The sequence below is a fragment of the Euleptes europaea genome, chromosome 14, assembly GCF_029931775.1.
Source record: "Euleptes europaea isolate rEulEur1 chromosome 14, rEulEur1.hap1, whole genome shotgun sequence".
Taxonomy (NCBI): Eukaryota; Metazoa; Chordata; class Lepidosauria; order Squamata; family Sphaerodactylidae; genus Euleptes; species Euleptes europaea.
This window is the reverse complement of record NC_079325.1, coordinates 50,662,170-50,681,497: the sequence shown is the minus strand read 5'-3', so window position 1 is coordinate 50,681,497 and position 19,328 is coordinate 50,662,170. Positions and strand designations below refer to the sequence as shown.

General features: G+C 48.9%; 1 protein-coding gene across 5 annotated transcripts in view; it reads left to right on the top strand.

Moving 5' to 3' along the window:
• The first annotated feature begins 3,762 nt into the window (after positions 1–3,762).
• Positions 3,763–19,328, top strand: part of RAPGEF1 (Rap guanine nucleotide exchange factor 1) — a 162,117-nt gene continuing 146,551 nt past the window's right edge. For all 5 annotated transcript variants that reach the window (XM_056860038.1, XM_056860037.1, XM_056860036.1 and 2 more), the window contains exon 1: positions 3,763–3,848. In XM_056860038.1, coding sequence (XP_056716016.1) covers positions 3,824–3,848 — 25 coding nt within the window. In that variant the 5' untranslated portion in view covers positions 3,763–3,823. The remainder of the gene's footprint in view (positions 3,849–19,328) is intronic.

Here is a 19,328-nt window from a genome sequence, read left to right as displayed (position 1 = left end):
ATTTGCTTTTGAAAGAAACGATTCGCTTTTGAGGCTTGTTAGCCCAGCTTGTTGGAATTGTGTTCCCTTTGAGGGATATATGTATATAGGTTCATGTCTTGTTTGTTTGCACCCTCTCACTCTTGTCTAGATGAGTTTTCACTAGTGTAAACTTCGCCTGGTTTAAATGTTATGCTGTTTTGTTATCAATGAAAAATACTTTTGATTGTTGGCCGTGTACTGACTACCCGGAGGTTGGCAACCCTAGTTGTAATAGCGGGAGATCTCCAGCTAGCACCCGGAGGCTGGCAACGCTACCGGCCACCCTAGTAACGCCTGCGGGCAAAGCAGCCATTCCCACCCCCCACCCCCGGAAGGAAAGTGATCTTTGTAGTCTGGAAACGAGCCCTAATCGAGGGAGATCCCCAGGCCCCACCTGGAGCCTGGCAACCCCAAATTTGCCCCCCCCCAACATTTCCAGGGGGGAATAATAAAGATAATCTTATGTCATTCACCACCAGGGCCAGATTTAGATTTGATGAGGCCCTAAGCTATTGAAGGTAATGGGGCCCTTTATATGTCCAGCTGTCCTTTGTCAACAACAAATTGTTGAATTCTTCCATGTCTTTTCCATGTAGGAAAAAGGCCGTCACATATTGGGATAAACTGGCAAAGATGGATTTTACTAATTTAGTTAGTGAGTTATAGAAACAAGTTTTATTACTTTTCTATTTTACTGTAAATAATGTAATTTTTAAAACTGTTTAGACACTTCTTCGGAAGTCTGGTGATGGGTCACTTTTTAAGGTGGGTGGAGGGTCAAAAGGGTATTTTTGTTTTTTAAATTCTATAACTTTGTAACTATGAATGTATTAATTAGAGCATATAATAGATACTCTTTTGTATTTTCTTTTTCTTTTTTATTATTGTATTTGTTTTGTATTATGTTATAAAAATAAAAAAAATTATGGGGGAAAAAACAACAACAACACATTGTTGCTGTTTTTTGTGTTGAATATATGCTATATGGTAATTTATGCAGAATGTAGGCACCCTATATATAGAAATGAGCAAACCAGTGATATTTTAGGGAGCAGGCTAGCAGGTGGGGCCCATTACTTACATCATAGGAGCCTACACAACACAAAACAGTGTTGCTGTATGTAGGTTTTATTTTATTTGTTTTTTTTTATCTGATATTTTGGAAATGTACATCCAGATTTTTTTTCCTTTAATTTTTTTTCAGGGGCCCCCAAGAGAGTGGGGCCCTAAACTATAGCTTGTTGAGCTTATACGTCAATCCGGCACTGGCCACGGTTCTCTTATCAGTCCTGGAAACAGAAATGTTTCCATTTACATATCTGTTGTAGTTGCATTGACTTGCAAGGCTTGAATTCAGTTGGATGCCTCCAGTGTCTGGGATTTATAAACTACCCAATTAAGTCTGCTTATACCTAATCATGTCTGTTTTATTTAACAGGCAGAATGCGATCAAGCCATATTTTCAGTGAACTAGCTAGCACAAATATACACTCAACCTATGAAATAAACTACTTAACGTTTGACCAGCAAACAATAGAAATTCATGTATGTATGTACCTTTATATATATATAAAAAAGAACATGTGAACCTCAAACCTAGGTAGTACATTAATATTGTGATCACTGTATGTGACGTGTGTTAAAACAACTGAAGCTGTTTCCTGCATGGATTTGGGTCACAGCCAAAGTTAGTCTTTTTTGAAGCATCACAAACTTAGCGAATGTAATAGCAAGTCGACAAGAAATGTTGGCTTCCTTCTTTTCTGAAGATTATTCCCTAGCAAGAAAACACTTCAGTCCTGATAAGAGAACCATGGCCAGTGCTGGATTGACGTATAAGCTCAACAAGCTATAGCTTAGGGCCCCACTCTCTTGGGGGCCCCCAAAGGCGGGGGGCATGGAGGCCCCGGGCGGGCCAAGTTCAGCACCGCCGCCAGAAGAGGGGTCCTTAAGAGATTTAGCGTCAGTGGTAATCTTCAAAAGCATCTAAGAACCCACACAGGGGAGAAACCTTTTGAATGCTCAGAGTGTGGAAAGAGATTCAGTCAGTGTGTGTGTGTGTGTGTGTGTAAAGTGCCTTCAAGTCGCAGCCAACTTATGGCGACCCCTTTTGGGTTTTCATGGCAGGAGACTAACAGAGGTGGTTTGCCAGTGCCTTTCTCTGCACAGTAACCCTGGACTTCCTTAGTGGTCTCCCATCCAAATACTAACCAGGGCAGACTCTACTTAGCTTCTGAGATCTGACCAGATCAGGCTAGCCTGGGCAATCCAGATCAGGGCTCAGTAAGTGTAGCGATCTTCAAATACATCAAAGAACCCACACAGGGGAGAAACCTTACGGATGCTCAGAATGTGGAAAGAGATTTAGTTGCAGTGGCGATCTTCAAAAGCCTTTAAGAACCCACACAGGGGAGAAACCTTATGGATGCTCAGAATGTAGAAAGAGATATTGGGCAAAAACGCATGGTCGCTTTATCCTCCTTTAATCCCTGTTTCAGCCAGGATTCAGCCTGGATCGAACCCATGCGTTTTGCCTAATGTGCGTTCGATCCTGGCCAAAACAGGGATTAAAGGAGGATAAAGCGACCATGCGTTTTCGCCCTTAGTTGCAGTGGTGATCTTCAAAAGCATTTAAGGACCCACACAGGGGAGAAACCTTATGGATGCTCAGAACGTGGAAAGAGATTTAGTTGCAGTGGCGATCTTCAAAAGCCTTTAAGAACCCACACAGGGGAGAAACCTTATGAATGCTCAGAATGTGGAAAGCGATATTGGGCAAAAACGCATGGTCGCTTTATCCTCCTTTAATCCCTGTTTCAGCCAGGATTCAGCCTGGATCGAACGCATGCGTTTCGCCTGATGTGCGTTCGATCCTGGCTAAAACATGGATTAAAGGAGGATAAAGCGACCATGAGTTTTCGCCCTTAGTTGCAGTGGTGATCTTCAAAAGCATTTAAGAACCCACACGGGAGAAACCTTATGAATGCTCAGAACGTGGAAAGAGATTTAGTTGCAGTGGCGATCTTCAAAAGCCTTTAAGAACCCACACAGGGGAGAAACCTTATGGTTGTTCAGAATGTAGAAAGAGATATTGGGCAAAAACGCATGGTCGCTTTATCCTCCTTTAATCCCTGTTTCAGCCAGGATTCAGCCTGGATCAAACCCATGCGTTTCGCCTAATGTGCGTTCGATCCTGGCCAAAACAGGGATTAAAGGAGGATAAAGCGACCATGCGTTTTCGCCCTTAGTTGCAGTGGTGGTCTTCAAAAGCATTTAAGGACCCACACAGGGAAGAAACCTTATGGATGCTCAGACCGTGGAAAGAGATTTCGTTGCAGTGGTGATCTTCAAAAGCATTTAAGGACCCACACAGGGGAGAAACCTTATCAATGCTCAGAACGTGGAAAGAGATTTCGTTGCAGTGGTGATCTTCAAGCCTTTAAGAACCCACACAGGGGAGAAACCTTACGAATGCTCAGGCCTCCGCGCCCCCCCCCCCATGCCGCCTCCAAACCGAGGCCCTCTTTCCCGCCCACCTCGCCCGCTCGCCTTCTGCAGGGCCGGCGGCAGGGGGCGCTGTGCGGCCGGCCCCGGCCGCCTCCGAGCCGCCCGCCTCTCTGTCGCTCCGTCTCTCTGGCCCCGCCGGTCTCTCCGGGGCCGGCCGGAGAGCAGCGGGACAGTTGCCAGGCGACGGGGCCGGGCGGAGGCGCTCCTAGGCCGCGGCGGCGTCTCCGAGCCCCAGGCCCCGCGGGCCCCGTCTCCGGCGGGCGGGATCGGAGCCCGGCCCCGGCGCGGCCGCGACATGTCCGGCAAGATCGAGAAAGCAGGTGGGCCGCCGCGGGAAAGGCCGCGGGGAGGGGGGGGGGGAGAGGCCGGGCCTCCTCTTCATGGGGGGGGGTCTTTCTGGGGGCTGGGAGGGGGGGTGCCGGCCCCACTCCCCCCTCAGGCCGCCTCTCGTTTCCTTCTGAGGGCCGCCCCACAGTCCGGGCCCCCCCCCCGGGCCAAGCCCCCCCCCCCGCACCCCCCGTCCACGATTTCCCCTTCTCGCCTCGCTCGTCCTTCCTCCTTTCGCAGGCAGAGGCTTCCCCCTCGGCCCCCGCCGGAGGGCCGCGGCTTCCCCATCGCTTCGCCCGGGAGGCGGCTTCCTGCCCTAGATAATTCGCAGCGGGTCGCCGTGTTGGTCTGTCTGCAGGGGTAGAAAAGAGCAAGAGCCCAGGAGCACCGTAAAGACCTAACAAGAATGTTTTCCGGCAGGGTGTGAGCTTTCGTGAGCCACAGCTCGCTTCTTCAGTTCTTCAGAACTGAAGAAGCGAGCTGTGGCTCACGAAAGCTCACACCCTGCCAGAAAATATGCTTGTTAGTCTTTACGGTGCTCCTGGGCTCTTTCAAGATTTTTACGTTTAGGGGTCGGTTTGCTCCTACCCTGCCAGAAAATATTCTTGTTAGTCTTTAAGGTGCTGCTGGGCTCTTGCCCTTTTCTACTGTCTGAAGAAGGGAGCTGTGGCTCACGAAAGCTCACACCCTGCCAGAAAGTATTCTTGTTAGCCTTTAAGGGGCTACTGGGCTCTCGCCCTTTTATACTGTCGGAAGAAGTGAGCTGTGGCTCACGAAAGCTCGTACCCTGCCAGAAAATATGCTTGTTAGTCTTTACGGTTCTCCTGGGCTCTTTCAAGATTTTTACTTTTAGGGGTCGGTTTGCTCATACTGGGCTCTTGCTTTTTTCTACTGTCGGAAGAAGTGAGCTGTGGCTCACGAAAGCTCGTACCCTGCCAGAAAATATTCTTGTTAGTCTTTAAGGGGCTACTGGGCTCTTGCTCTTTTCTACTGTCGGAAGAAGTGAGCTGTGGCTCACGAAAGCTCGTACCCTGCCAGAAAATATTCTTGTTAGTCTTTAAGGGGCTACTGGGCTCTTGCTCTTTTCTACTGTCGGAAGAAGTGAGCTGTGGCTCACGAAAGCTCGTACCCTGCCAGAAAATATTCTCGTTAGTCTTTACGGTGCTCCTGGGCTCTTTCAAGATTTTTACTTTTAGGGGTCGGTTTGCTCATACTGGGCTCTTGCTCTTTTCTACTGTCGGAAGAAGTGAGCTGTGGCTCACGAACGCTCGTACCCTGCCAGAAAATATTCTTGTTAGTCTTTAAGGGGCTACTGGGCTCTTGCTCTTTTCTACTGTCGGAAGAAGTGAGCTGTGGCTCACGAAAGCTCACACCCTGCCAGAAAGTATTCTTGTTAGTCTTTAAGGGGCTACTGGGCTCTTGCTCTTTTCTACTGTCTGAAGAAGTGAGCTGTGGCTCACCAAAGCTCACACCCTGCCAGAAAATATTCTTGTTAGTCTTTAAGGGGCTACTGGGCTCTTGCTCTTTTCTACTGTCTGAAGAAGTGAGCTGTGGCTCACCAAAGCTCACACCCTGCCAGAAAATATTCTTGTTAGTCTTTAAGGGGCTACTGGGCTCTTGCTCTTTTCTACTGTCTGAAGAAGTGAGCTGTGGCTCACCAAAGCTCACACCCTGCCAGAAAATATTCTTGTTAGTCTTTAAGGGGCTACTGGGCTCTTGCTCTTTTCTACTGTCTGAAGAAGGGAGCTGTGGCTCGCGAAAGCTCACACCCTGCCAGAAAATATTCTTGTTAGTCTTTAAGGGGCTACTGGGCTCTTGCTCTTTTCTACTGTCTGAAGAAGTGAGCTGTGGCTCAGAAAAGCTCATACCCTGTCAGAAAATATTCTTGTTAGTCTTTAAGGGGCTACCGGGCTCTTGCTCTTTTCTACTGTCGGAAGAAGGGAGCTGTGGCTCACCAAAGCTCACACCCTGTCAGAAAATATTCTTGTTAGTCTTTACGGTGCTACTGGGCTCTTGCCCTTTTGTACTACTGCCCTAGAGAGCGGCTAGCTTCCAGCCCCCATAGGGCTGACTTGCCCCTCACTGAGGCCATGGACACACAGGAGGGTTTGCCTTGCACCGGCCGCTCTCTGGATGCACATTTCCCCCCATCCGAATCCACTGTGGCCATTTATGCAGGGGAGGTTTTTTAACCTGGGTTGGCCGCTCTCTAGATGCACAGAAATAGATGCACAAAACCCTCAAAAATAAGCCCCCCATGTACAGTTTTGAGACTTCAGATGGGGGAAATGTGCATCTAGAGAGCGGCAAATCCAATGCAAAACCTTCCGTGCATAAATGGCCTAAGAACTCTGCATTGGGGCTTATTTTCTCTGATATTTCGAATGGGGAAAATGTGCATCTAGAGAGCGGCAAATCCAAGGCGCAAAACCTCCCAGGCATAAATGGCAGACTTCTGGGGATGGGCCTAGAAGTGCATTGGCATAAGAGGTGTATCTGCCCTACATTGTCAGGCCTCTGAAACATTGCCCCCCTCCCCACAGCAGACTTGCAGCTCTGTAGGACAGCCCCACTCAGCACAGAGCAGAACTGAACAGGCTTTTCCTGGGCCCCCCATCAAATAGGTGATGCCCCCAGTCCCATAGAGCCATTTCCTAGCATCTCAGAGCACCAAAAAACAGCCCCCCAAAACTGGGGTTCCAGGTGTGACCATAATTTCCACAGGATGCTTTTTATTTCTTTATGACAGATTTTTGTGGCTCAGGGAGAGGCCCTAGCAAGCAATGTGCTTTCCTTCTTCTACGACATATCTGTTGAATAGAGTTCCTCATACCCTATAGAATTATATTCCTTTCCCACTGCTTCATAAACCCATACAACAGATAATTCCTTAAGGTGGTTGAATAGATGGCCTCCTCCTCAAGCCCCATAGAACCACTGTCCAGCATTCTAGAGCCCCATAGAATTCTTACACTCACCCATAGCTCCACTTGCTCCCCTTCCAAGCCAACAGCTTCAGAGTATCTATAACGGGACCACCTATGGGTCAGATATAACCCCTTGCAAGAACTCAATAGTACCCCCCCCCATTAATTCATAGACTTTTACAAACAAAGTGCTTCTCCAGTGCCATAAATATGTTCTTGCCCATTCCAACCCACACAGAACAGATCCCCCCATGTATGTTATTCTGTGGGGGGGATCTGTTCTGTGGGGTTGGAATGGGCAAGAACATATTTATGGCACTGGAGAAGCACTTTGTTTTTAAAAGTCTTCAGGCCCATAGAATAGCTCCCAAGGTTCTTAACAGCTAATACACCCCCATAAATTAATACTCCTCTCAGTTCATAGAATCTCCTACATTCCATGATTAGGTCACAACTCATAGAAGATCTTATTCCTCTCATTCAGCCCTGTTACCCAGCTCTGTTGTTGAGAACTTTGATTCCCAGCAGGCCCTTTGCAGCCCCACAGAACTGACCCCCAGCTATAAAGGTCTAATTTCTCCTACCACACAGAGTAGTCCCCCCCCAGGGGGGCTAAACAGGGCCCTTTGAAAAAGCCATACCTGTGGTATAGGGAGAGGGAATGAGGCTCTCCATATTTACATACAAGCCTATAGCTCCGCTGACCAGCCCCATGATAAAGCTCGTGGACACACCCCTCAGCCTCACAAAAGCTCAAATATAGCTGACGGAATTTCCACATTTTTGGTTCCTTATTTGCTGGTGCGAGTCTGATTGTGTTTGGGGGAGTGGGAAGGCAGTGCTGGATGTATCAGATCTGGGCTCAAACCGGGGGTCGGGGTGGGGAATGCCTGTTTCAGCACACACGGAGGCGGAAGGTGTGAGATGATTTTGCATTGCAAGTAAAGGTTGGATGGAGATGAGAGCGTGGGCTGTTGTAGGGGGAACCCCAGACGGCATGGGAGGGGGGGAGTTTCCTGTCCACTTGAAATTTGCTTTCTGCTTCATTTTTTTGCATGCTGTATGGGCGGGGGGAGGGAGTAATTGGAGGGACCCAGCCCTGGCTGCTGTTTTATTATGATTATTAAAAAGCAAACAAACAAATATATTCAGACTTGTTTCTGAAAATGGTATGCTACATCTCTAAACACATCTGATTTCTGCATGGAATTAATAACAGGAAACAAATTTGTTAATGTGCCATGCCACCTCTCTGTGATGGTTAATTTGTAAATACAAATTCTTGTGGTGGGGGAAGAGAGAGAGAGATGTTGCCTTAATGTTCCTTTCATCTCTCCTTGTTCTCCAAAATGTCTGGCTGGGATTTCTTGCCTGTATTCTGAAAAGAGTTTCGGAAGGCACTGACTGCCCTCTTTGAAATGTGTAACTGGGATGTTGTAAAAATTCTCTCAACTCCCTGTTGCTGTTTACAGCTGCATTTTGGTGTACCAGGGGTGTTATAGTTAAAGATTCAATTAGTGTTTTGCAAATCAAATGGCGAATTTATTTGGTTTCATTATGCATTTAATTAGCACAGAGAAATCAATTTTGTATTGTGTTTCGTGGTGTAAGGACTTGCTACATATCTTCCTGGGGGGAATGTACAGTAACAGTTCAGTGCCACATTTTCTACTTTCCATGTGAACATTCATCACAGACTTGTCTTTGCTAGCTTGTGTCAGTGGCAGGGAGATTCTGGGTTTGATTGTTTCAAACATGATTTGTCCTGACTTTGGAGCTCCGAATCTGTCTTCCTGTGATGTGGTTCTGGGAGAGACTCTGAGGAATAAAAATTACTTGGATTGCATAGCGGTTGACTTTAAACTGTAGTACAGGTTGAATAACCCTTATCCGGACTGCTTGAGACCAGAAGTGGTCCGTGTTTTGGAACTTTCTGTATTTTGGAATAGTTTGGGATTTTTGCATATACATAATGAGATATCATGGGGATGGGACCCAAGTCTAAACACGAAATTCATTTACGTTTTATATATGTTTTATATATACTTTATATACATAGCCTGAATGTAATTTTAGACATTATTTTAAATAATTTTGTGTACATTGAACCATCAGTGGCACTGCGGCAGGCCTGTGAGTAATGTCTGTATGCTGGCTCAAAAGGTCCAGTATTCGGATCAGTCTGGATATTGGATATCCAGGTAAGGAATACACAACCTGTATGCTACACAGTCATGTCTTCTTTGCCGCTGACTAATAAGAGAGCATCACATCACAGAAGATGTTGTTCCCGAAATGTTGCGGATTAATTGCTGAGTCATCTCTCAGGAGATGGTCCTTATCAGCTGGCTAGGCCAGTGGTCTGCAAACTCATTAGTCAACAGAGCCAAATATCAACAGTACAACGATTGAGATTTCTTTTGAGAGCCACATTTCTTAAACTCGCCTTACAGAACCAACAGCAGGGCAACCCCCCCACCCCATTTCTACACACTTCACAAACAAAGGGTGCTTCTACGTTCTCCCTCCACCCAACCACACACACACTCACAGTAATAATAATAATAAAAATGATAAAGAAAAGACACACTTTGGGGATAAGCTTCACGTGGTCCGTGTAACCTTCAACCCCCCCAAGCTAGACCGCCCACTCTCCCCCTGCCAGCCCCATTTCACCTCCCCCCTCCTTCCCACCCCCCAGCCCCATTTCACCTCCCCCCTCCTTCCCCCAGCAGCCCCATTTCACCTCTCCCCTCCCTCCCCCCTCCTTCCCCCAAGCCCCACTTCACCTCCCCACCTCCGGCCTCCCTGGTAGGCGAACAAAGGCTCCTTCCGCCGTCCTTTCTTCTCAGGAGGGGCCAGATGCCTGAGGGCAGCCAGCAAGGGCTGTGGTCGCCCCTCTCCTCGCGATTAGGCGTAGCTAATCCCAGTCGTGGCGAGAAACCGACTGCTGGTGGAAGGCATGGGTTCTGACAAGCAGTAAAAATGAAGCAGGAGTCCAGGGGCGCCTTAACATTGATCCCAGCTTAAACTTTGGTAGCCGCTCACCTTAGAATCAGAGTTGGAACAGACCACCAGGGTCATCTAGTCCCGGGGTCACCTGACCAGGCGCGCGCCACAGTTCACCCACCACCACCCCGCGAACGCCTGCCGGTTCCCGCTCTGAGGGAAAAGCGGCTCTTTTCTTCCCACTGCCGCCACTCACTGCGCGCTCTAGGCCTCGGCTCTCCTTCAGAGTTCCCCAAAGGCCAAGCCACTGAGCGCGGGGCGGGCCCCTTCCTGCCTCTCGCTCCTGTCGGGGCCTTATGCGGGGCCAGGGAGGGCGCCTTGGGGCTTAGGCCCCTCCGTCGTCGGCAAGCCCCCTTCTCCACTGCAGGGAGCGCCGCGCTCTGGCGCTCCCCTTGCCAGCCCCGGAGGAAGGAGGCCCGCGCGGCAGGGAGGGGGGAGGTGGCGGCCGCCGGGGCAGCTCGCTCTCTGCCTCCCTCTCCCCTCCGGGCTGCGGGCGGCCTCAAGAGAGAAAGGCACCGCGCGGGGCTTCCTCGTCCGGGCGCCCGCACGTGGGCAGAGCCGCACTCAAGGGGCCAAAGAGCCACATGTGGCTCAGGAGCCGCGGTTTGCCGACCCTTGGGCTAGGCAACTTCAGAGGTCTGTAGGGCAGCCCTGATCAAGGCATCTCCCTCTGCAACAAGTAGGGGTTGAAATATTTCTACAAATATTTCTGAGTGATCACAGATGATTCACAGTTGCAGTGTGGGATAACAATGTATTTTGCCTGCCTGCTGAAATAGCTACTTGCCAGGTTGCCTGTAACGAGAGGTATCAGTTGCCTCCAGGAGACCATGCAGGAAAGATCTATAAAAGTTGTTAATGTTATTTAGTTTGCAGTAACTGCTCTGGTGAACCCTTGCTTAGACTAGATCAGGGTTTCCCATGTTTCTGATCACCACTGAGGCATGCTTTCTCCTCCCTGAATTGGAGACACCCTTCGTTTTTACATGTTCTGAAAGTATACTTTCAGAACATGTATAAGACTATAAGACTAAGAATTGCTCACTGTCTTTTTTTGTACCTTGCTGCTCCGATATGAGGAGAAGTGACTCATGCAGAGTTTCAACTGGCAGCCTCCTGTGAGAGCAGGAAATTCCGCACCTTCGTTCTGAATGATCTAGCTGCAGTGCAGACTTGCGGTGAAATTATCCACTCCAGTGAAGGAAGACAGGCCAGAGCAGTAAATCATACTGATAGAGATAGTGGTCAGAGTCCTCTGTGGATGGGTGCTTTGACAGTTCACAGGAGCCCTTTTTAATTCATTCATTAATTTCTCTTCTCTTGGCCTATTATGCATTTTTTCATGGCACACAGTTTGGAAATAACTAGTCTGAGAGTTTTCAGGCTGGTCTGTCTGTGAGGATCTGCTCTTGCTGTGGCAGTGTGATCAATTTTGCCCTTTTTGCTGATCTCAGTTGTGTTTGGTTGAGCTTTGTGTTAAAAGTGTGGTTCTGTTCTAATGTGGAGACAAGCAGTGGGTATTAAATGAATGTCTTGTTGGGGCTTTGTGGGACGGGTGGATGTTACATCTGGTAGAAGCGTGGCGGTGCATGGGGGAAGGGGAAACAGGACTTAAAGGTATTGAAAGCCTAATGGCTTTAATTGTGCAGCATTAAAGGAAAAGTGTAGCCTGTGGACTCATTGAGGCAATACGCAGATTCCTAGAAGGGTGTAAGAAGAGAATGAATGTTTTGAGGTGGGGGTGTGTGAAGAGAGACAGCTGGAGTCTGTTGGAATGCAAAGCAGCTGACTTGCAGCATAACAAAAAAAAATTGAAACTGGAAACAATTTCTAAATTTATTTTCTGGGTGTGGACAGTCCATTTTGGGAAAGAGAAGGAGGACTGAATCTGTCTAAAATTATCTGTTGGTGCAACCTGGCAGGCAGGAATTTCTCATTTATCTGAAGCTCTGTCTGTTCTCACTACGTAGTGGTGGCATTACTGGGTGTTTTTCATGAACGAAGACTGGTTGGCTGCTCCTTCCTGTGCCAGCGAGGCAATTTGGGACTGTGCCTATAATTTCTTTAGTGCTTCTGTCCTGTATTGAAATGTTTTGAGCCGTAGAGGTTCCTTTTGCCTGTAGACCACTGGTTGGGACAGAGGAAATTGATACGCTTTCTGGGACTACTTGCTCATTGCTGCAGAAACTAGCACTGTCTGCATGTAAAGCTTTAAAGATTGCAGAAGTCTATCTTCAATTTGCCTTTCTGCTAAAAGATACTTTAGGTTTATAGTACCACACTCAATTCTGCTGAAAGTGCAACGGTATCTTAAGAGAGAAGTGATGTTTCTGGACATTTTAGTAGGGAAAAAACTTTTCTGTGTTTTATTGGGGGGGGGGTAAATTTTGGAAAAAGTTGACATACATGCAATACACTCCCTTATCAAGCCTAGATTTATTTTACTATTTCAAGAACATGAATGAAGAAGAAGAGTTGGTTTTTATATGCCGACTTTCTCTACTACTTAAGGCAGAATCATACCGGCTTACAATCACCTTCCCTTCCCCTCCCCACAACAGATCCCCTGTGAGGTAGGTGGGGCTGAGAGAGCTCTTAATAGAACTGTGACTAACCCAAGGTCACCCAGCTGGTTTCATGTGGAGGAATGGGGAAACTAATCCAGTTCTCCAGATTAGCTTCCGCAGCTCATGTGAAAGAGTGGGAAATCCAATCCGGTTCTCCAGATTAGAGTCCACTGCTCCAAACCACCGCTCTTAACCATTATACCATGCTGGCTCTCTGTATGTTATCATTTATAACATAACAAATAAAACTATGACTTAGCATATTTTTTGAAATTTAAAAGTGAATGACTTAATTTTTTACAAGCAAAGTTGCAAACCTACCCAAAACATACCATACTAGTTAGAGTGGCAGACTAGGATATGAGACACTGAGGTTTGAATCCCCACTCTGCCATGGAAGCTTGTACTGGATGACCTTGGGTCAGTCACATGCTCTCAGCCTAACCTACCTTACAGGGTTGTTGTGAGGATAGAATGGAGGAGAGGAGAATGATGGTAGCTGCTTTGGGTCCCCACTGGAGAGAAAGGAAGGGTATACATAGAATAAATAAGATATAACCAAGGAGAGAGAGAGTGGTAAACTGTTGTGTCCTAGGTTACATAGTGTGTGCGTTTGTGGCCATAGTGCTATATAGGCTTAGCTGGAATCCTGTTCGCTCTGGAGCCGGGGTGGGGGTTCCCCCAGTCCAGATTTCTTCTCTGTCTCAGAGCCCCTGAGTTCAGCTGGACTGCAATCAGATCAGAGGCTTTAGTAGAAGCCTGAAGCACAATGGGTAGAAAGTACCCCTGTGTTGAGCAAGAGAGGGCAGGAAGCCAGGTCCTTTCTGTTTATTTCAGGCCTGGCCAATCTAAGAGGCTTCATACTGCCAAATCACAGGGGCCAACATCAAATGCCCTTGTACTCTTTGGTGTCTGAAGAAGACTGTGACGCATGGTCCTGCATATTTCTAGCCCGGTGGTACTCACTGTATGGCTTACAGAGAGCAATTACCATCAACCCAAACAGCCAAGTCACTGCTGTCTGGCCTTTGCGCCACCCCACCAAACCCTCTCATGCAATAAGATAGAAGTATTAATATTAAATATGTACCTTTATTTATTTACCTTATTGATAGTCTGCTTTTCTCACTGGGACTCAGGGCGCATTACCCAGAATGAGTCAATACAATCAACAGAAAGGAACAGCCAATAAACTATGCAATGGGATTTGACTTTTAGAAATCTTGAACCAACCAGAAATCTGAAACACGGGTGAAGCAAAGCATAAGTATTAACATGACTCATTAAATGATGCAAAAATTACTTACAGCAACAGATAGTATGAACTTTATATAGTGGTATTGTCCACGATCCCTAACCCTTTACATCGAGCTCCTTTCTGAACCGTTGTATTACAGTACAGCTCTATTCCCTGTGTAAAAAGCCCTCTTGAATAATTCAGTTTTACATAGTTTGCAGAAAGCCAGGAAGGCCTCATCAGGTAGGCCATTCCGTTAGGTGAAGGCCACAATGGAGAAGGCATGTGTATGGGCCATTGTAGATTTTACCCGTTTGCAGGATGGCACCCGCAGAAAGCCCTGCTTAGATGAGCGGAGCTGGCAGAGCATAGCGGGAGAGGCGGTCCCCCAGATGGCATGGGTCCAGGGCCATAAAGGGTTTTGTATGCGATAGCCAGTACTTTAAATTGAGCCCAGTAACTGATGTGGAGCCAGTGGAGTGACTGCAGAATGGGAGAAATAGGCATGCTCTGTCTAGCTCCTGAGCTGCTTAATTAATTAATAGCCGAGCTGTTTAATTACCAGCGTGGGTCTCTCCCTACCACTATTGAACCTTAGTCGGCGCTTGTGAATCTGAGGGGGAAGGGCTTGCAAGTCAGATTTAGGGCGCAACATAGTGTGAACGCTTTCAGATTCTCCAGAACTCTTTATTAAGCTGGATGTTAAAAGATAAATGCTTTCTTGCATTAAAAGTACCTGTCAAGTTGAACTCGAGTGTTGCAAGAGACAGGAGGGGACTCGAACCTCCTCTATGCTAAGTGAGAGCCAACTACAGCCTCTGCTGGCAGCAGCCTTACCCACTTTCCTGAAGCGTGGGATCATGTTGGGGAGCGGTGCTCAGAAGAGCCACTGGTGGCATGTCAAAGAGCCACACAAGGCAACTGAGCCACTGAGTGAGTATCACCAACCTAGCTCTGGAGTTCTTAACACAGCTAGATGCAAGTGAATGGTTGCTGTTTTTGCTTATTTTGCAGCATGGTATAGTGGTTAAGAGCAGTGGCTTGGAGTGGTGGACTCTAATCTGGACAACCAGGTTTGATTCCCCACTCCTCCACATGAGTGGTGGAGGCTAATCTGGTGAACCGGATTGCACATGAAGCCAGCTGGGTGACCTTGGGCTAGTCACAGCTCTCTTGGAGTTCTCTCAGCCTCATCTACCACATAGGGTGTCTGTTGTGAGGAGGGGAAGTGAAGGTAATTGTAAGCTGGTTTGAGTCTCCCTTCAGTGGTAGAATGTGAGCTCCAAGCCCGGGAGCACAGCTGCCCTCCAGGGTTGTGTTATTTAGAAGGTTGTTATGACTGCTTGCTCTCTGTTAGTGTGATAACTGTAATCTGTCGTGGGAACCAGGCTTGGCTTGGTATCCAACTGTGCCTTTGGTTTTCTGTATATGTTCCATCCTGCTCGTTTCCCCCACATTAGAGTCCTCGTACCTTTCCCTGTAAGTTCCTGCTACTCACCTTATGCTTCCCAAATAAACCAGCCTCTTAGAATACCCTGTCTGGATGTTTGGTGATTGGGATTCAACAGGTGAACTCAGACCTTACATTAGGACTCTAATCCCTCCTTTATTCTCGTTTTGTTTCTTTTCTTTGTTTTGGATTTTGGGGGAAATGAGGTTGAAGCCTCTCCCCTAAGTTCTGCATGGCGGCAGCGGCTGAGTTCACCTGTTCCCTTGGAGGGAGGGATGACGGGTCGTCCTAGGAAGGGAGACCCGGGACAGTTACAGCCAGAGAAGTGCTTCGGCAACTCCTCCGAGAGGAGGTGAGGATACAGACCCTGTGCGCCCGAGAGGAGGCTGCGGGAAGGGACTTCCAGCGATCCATCCTGGAGGGAGAGTCCTTGAGTTGGGCCGCGGATGTGGAGGTGGATCCAAGGTGACACCGAAGCCTAGACAGGAGTCCCCGAACTCCGCAGTGGAAGGAGTCTTGCCGGCAGCGCAGCGCAAGGATCGGTACCGCCGCGTGAGTGAGAATGTAGCCAGGGGTAACGAATCTCTCCTGGAGGGCCCCGATCCCGTACCCTTATCCCTCATGGGGGAACGAGTGGGGGTGGCAGGTCCTACTCAACCCCGTTTTCGCCAAGTGACGGATCGATCATTTGCTGAAGCGGTTGATGCCCGGGCCGCCAAGCTGGAGGCACTGGTGGCTGCGCAGGCATCCGGAGCGCAGCTCAAGAGTCCAGCAACGCCTGTCACGGGTGAGGGGGACGGGACGTTACCCTCCTTTTTTGACCTTCCGAGCAGGGAGGACACAGACGAAGTCCAACGTCTACGGACTCAAAACCAGGCGTTGCAGGAGCACATGGCTCGGATGCAGAATCAAGTGGATTTAATGTGGCAGGACTTAGGCGAGATGCAGTGGGTGCAAACTCTTGTACTGGCCCCGCTGCCGCCTGGACAACCAGATTGAAGTGCTGTTCTAATCATCGTCAGATGGGTCGCAGCGGACCTCTGCTTCGCTCCCCCCAGCTCCACAGGCAGGATTACCCCAGCCGGCGCTGGGATTACCTGGGGCGCCAGGACAACCGGGGGTGCCGCCGCCTGGAGGTTTGGCACCACGACAACCAAGGGGGCTGCAGCCCAGAGCGGGGGGACCCGCTCCGCCACCCAGGGGTGTGGGGCCGATGCCTGCAGCGCCAGGACTACCAGGAGCATACATGTAACTGTGGCCACAGCCCTTACCTCCACCGTTTGCCCTGCCAATGACTTATGATGGGTCTGATGAAACTCTTCCCTGCTTTTTGCATAAGTGGTTAGCTTTATGAGGGAACAAGGACATACCTTCCCCACGGAAGACAGTCGGGTTAGATTTGTCTCGTCCCTCTTGGAAGGCGCGGCGGCGGAGTGGATGATCCAACAGTTGATCTTCGGACCCGATCCGTTCAGACCCTAAACGACTTTATGTGGGCGCTACAAAGACGCTTCGAAGACCCTTTCCGAAGTGAAAAAGCTAAGGCTGCCATTCTTCAACTGTGCCAAGGCACTAAGTCGGTCAGAGAGTATGCCAGTGAGTTCCAGTGAGTTCCAACGGCTCGCTAGTAGAATTGTGGACTGGAGCGAAGCCTCCCAGGTACAGTACTTCTGAGAAGGATTGCATCCTGAAGTGTTGTACTGGACTTATATGCAGAGGGATCCACCTACACCTGAAGACTGGATTCTGCTCGTGGAAGAAGTTGAATGCCGGCTGCAAAATCTCTCCCTGTCCAGACAGAGAGCTAAGGGAGTGGAGCCGCGGCAGGAGCGGACAATCTCAAGGATGCCCGCACAGCCGCCGTGGAGGACGGCTCCCGTGACTGAGCGAGTCCAACGGATCCAGAGCGGCGCCTGCCTCATCTGTGGAGTTGTGGGCCATTTTGCCGTGGACTGCCTGGTGCAATCTGAACAGTCAAACTCGAGTCCCCGCCAGGAGAGTCCAGAATTCAAGGGAGGAAGCAACCATCGGAAAACCGTCGGCGGCGCAAGGTTCCTGCGATGTCTCCTGCCATGGATCTCGCCATCTCATCATTTGACCCCTCCGGGTCTCGGATTATAAATGCCGCCGTCCCGGACAAGGATTCCTCGGACGAAGAGGAAACCCAAGAGGTTTCGGCCCTGAACCTGGTCTCAATGGGTGACCAGTCAACTGAACGACCACCGCAGACCCTTGTGCCCATACAAACAAAACCTCCATTAATGGTAAGAGATGTGAAGGACACGATGTATCTGAACGTCATTTTACAGCATCACAAGCCCCCCCCCCCAAATAACTGTTAAAGCCTTAGTTGACTCTGGGTGCGCCCGCACTTTAATTAATGAGGACACCTTCAAGGCTTTGAAAGTGAAAGCCGTCACCCTACCCCAACCCATTCAATTCGCCCAGAGGATGGTAGTGGCTTTAGGGGGGGGGTTTGACCGACGGACAAGCAGAGTCGTCATGGGAGTGGGGGATCACTGGGAGCAAATACACTTTACCATTGCGCCAGGCATTCATTATGCAGTAGTCTTGGGGGCAAACTGGCTATGTGGGCACGGCCCCACTATTGACTGGGTAGCAAAAACAATTGAGTTTGCTCAGCCGCAATGCGAACGTCACCGAAGGGAGGTGTCAGTCAAGGTTTCTGCCTCGACGGCAGAGGTCGGGGGTGTGTCCAACATTTCCCAATTACCCCCCGAGTATCTGGACTTTGCTGACTTTTTTGATGTTAAAGAGTGTGACGTTCTATCCCCCCACCGCGAGATGGACTGTGCTATTGAGGTGGTGGTGGGGGGAGAAACTAACCAAGAGTAAAATTTATCCTATGAGTCCCAAGGAAAAGACGGTACTGAAAGACTTTATTGATAAAAATCTGGCACGAGGCTTTATCCGCCCTTCCACGGCTCCCCACTGCGCTCCTGCCTTTTTTGTGCGTAAGAAGACAGGTGACTTGCGACTTTGTATAGACTTTCGCAAACTGAATGCGGTTACCCAAACCAACGCCTACCCCATCCCTCTTATCCAGGACCTCTTAAGTCAACTAAAAGAAGGGCGCATTTTCACTAAATTGGACCTGATGGAAGCGTATTGTCTCATTCATATTCAGGAGGGGGATGAACACTTAACTGCCTTTTCAAGTTGCTTTGGGATGTTTGAATACCTTGTGATGCCCTTTGGGTTGAAAGGAGCTTTGGGGTTCTTCATGCATATGATTAATGAAGTCCTTCATGATTTGTTATTTAAAGGAGTGGTGGTTTACTTAGATGACATTCTCATCTACTCCCAAACTTTAGATGAGCACGTTACTTTGGTCAAAGAGGTTTTGCAATGTCTCAGAGAAAACCACCTCTATGCTAAGATTTCCAAATGTGAATTCCATAAAGAAGAACTAATGTTTCTGGGTGTCATGGGCCCTGCCTTGGGAGCTGAGGACTCTGAGAACTCTGAAGCTGAAGTGGAGGAACAGGTTGCCTCTTGGCCCTTAGTACCTCCATTGCAGTCAGTAGCACAGGAGCCTGAAACAGCAGGAATCACAGCTAGGCAGAGAGATGGAACAAGGGCAGACAGAAGCTACTCTTCCCCCAACCCCTGCTGAGAATGGAAGCTGAGAATGGCAGCCCTCCAAGCTCACCTGAACCTGATAGGCGAATCAGGACTCGGCAGTGTGTGGTTCTGCAAGGTAGAAGGAGAAGTGCTCGCTTGGAGGGGCTAAGCAGACAGAGAACTGGTGCTGAGTCGTTTCAGGATGAAGCCTAGCTTGGAAGTGCACTGACTGATAAAGGCAGTGCAGGCGTGCTTTCACTTTGCGGAAGCAACCGTGCAGTTTCTCTGTGTTCTTGCTACCGCTCATGATTGATCTTTCCGGCCGTTGACTCCTGCCTGCTTTGACGACGCCCCTGACTTCTGACCTTGGTAGATAGCATAATCTTTGTCGCCTGCTCCGAAAGGGGCTAGATACCTCCCGCACGTCTGCGGACTGCGGGCACCGCCCAGCCCTTGGCCTACGCCGGCACACTGGGCTACAGGATTTCGCATCAAGGGTCAACCATGGACCCTGACAAGGTACAGGTGGTGGTAAACTGGGAGCCGCCAACCACTCGCAAAGAGGTGCAAAGATTTCTCAGTTTCGCTAATTTTTACCGGAATTTCCTCAGCCATTTCGCACAGGTGGTGCTTCCAATTACTGATCTCCTAAAAACCAAGGGGAAGGGGGTTGCTGCTACCCAGCCTTCCGCAAAAAT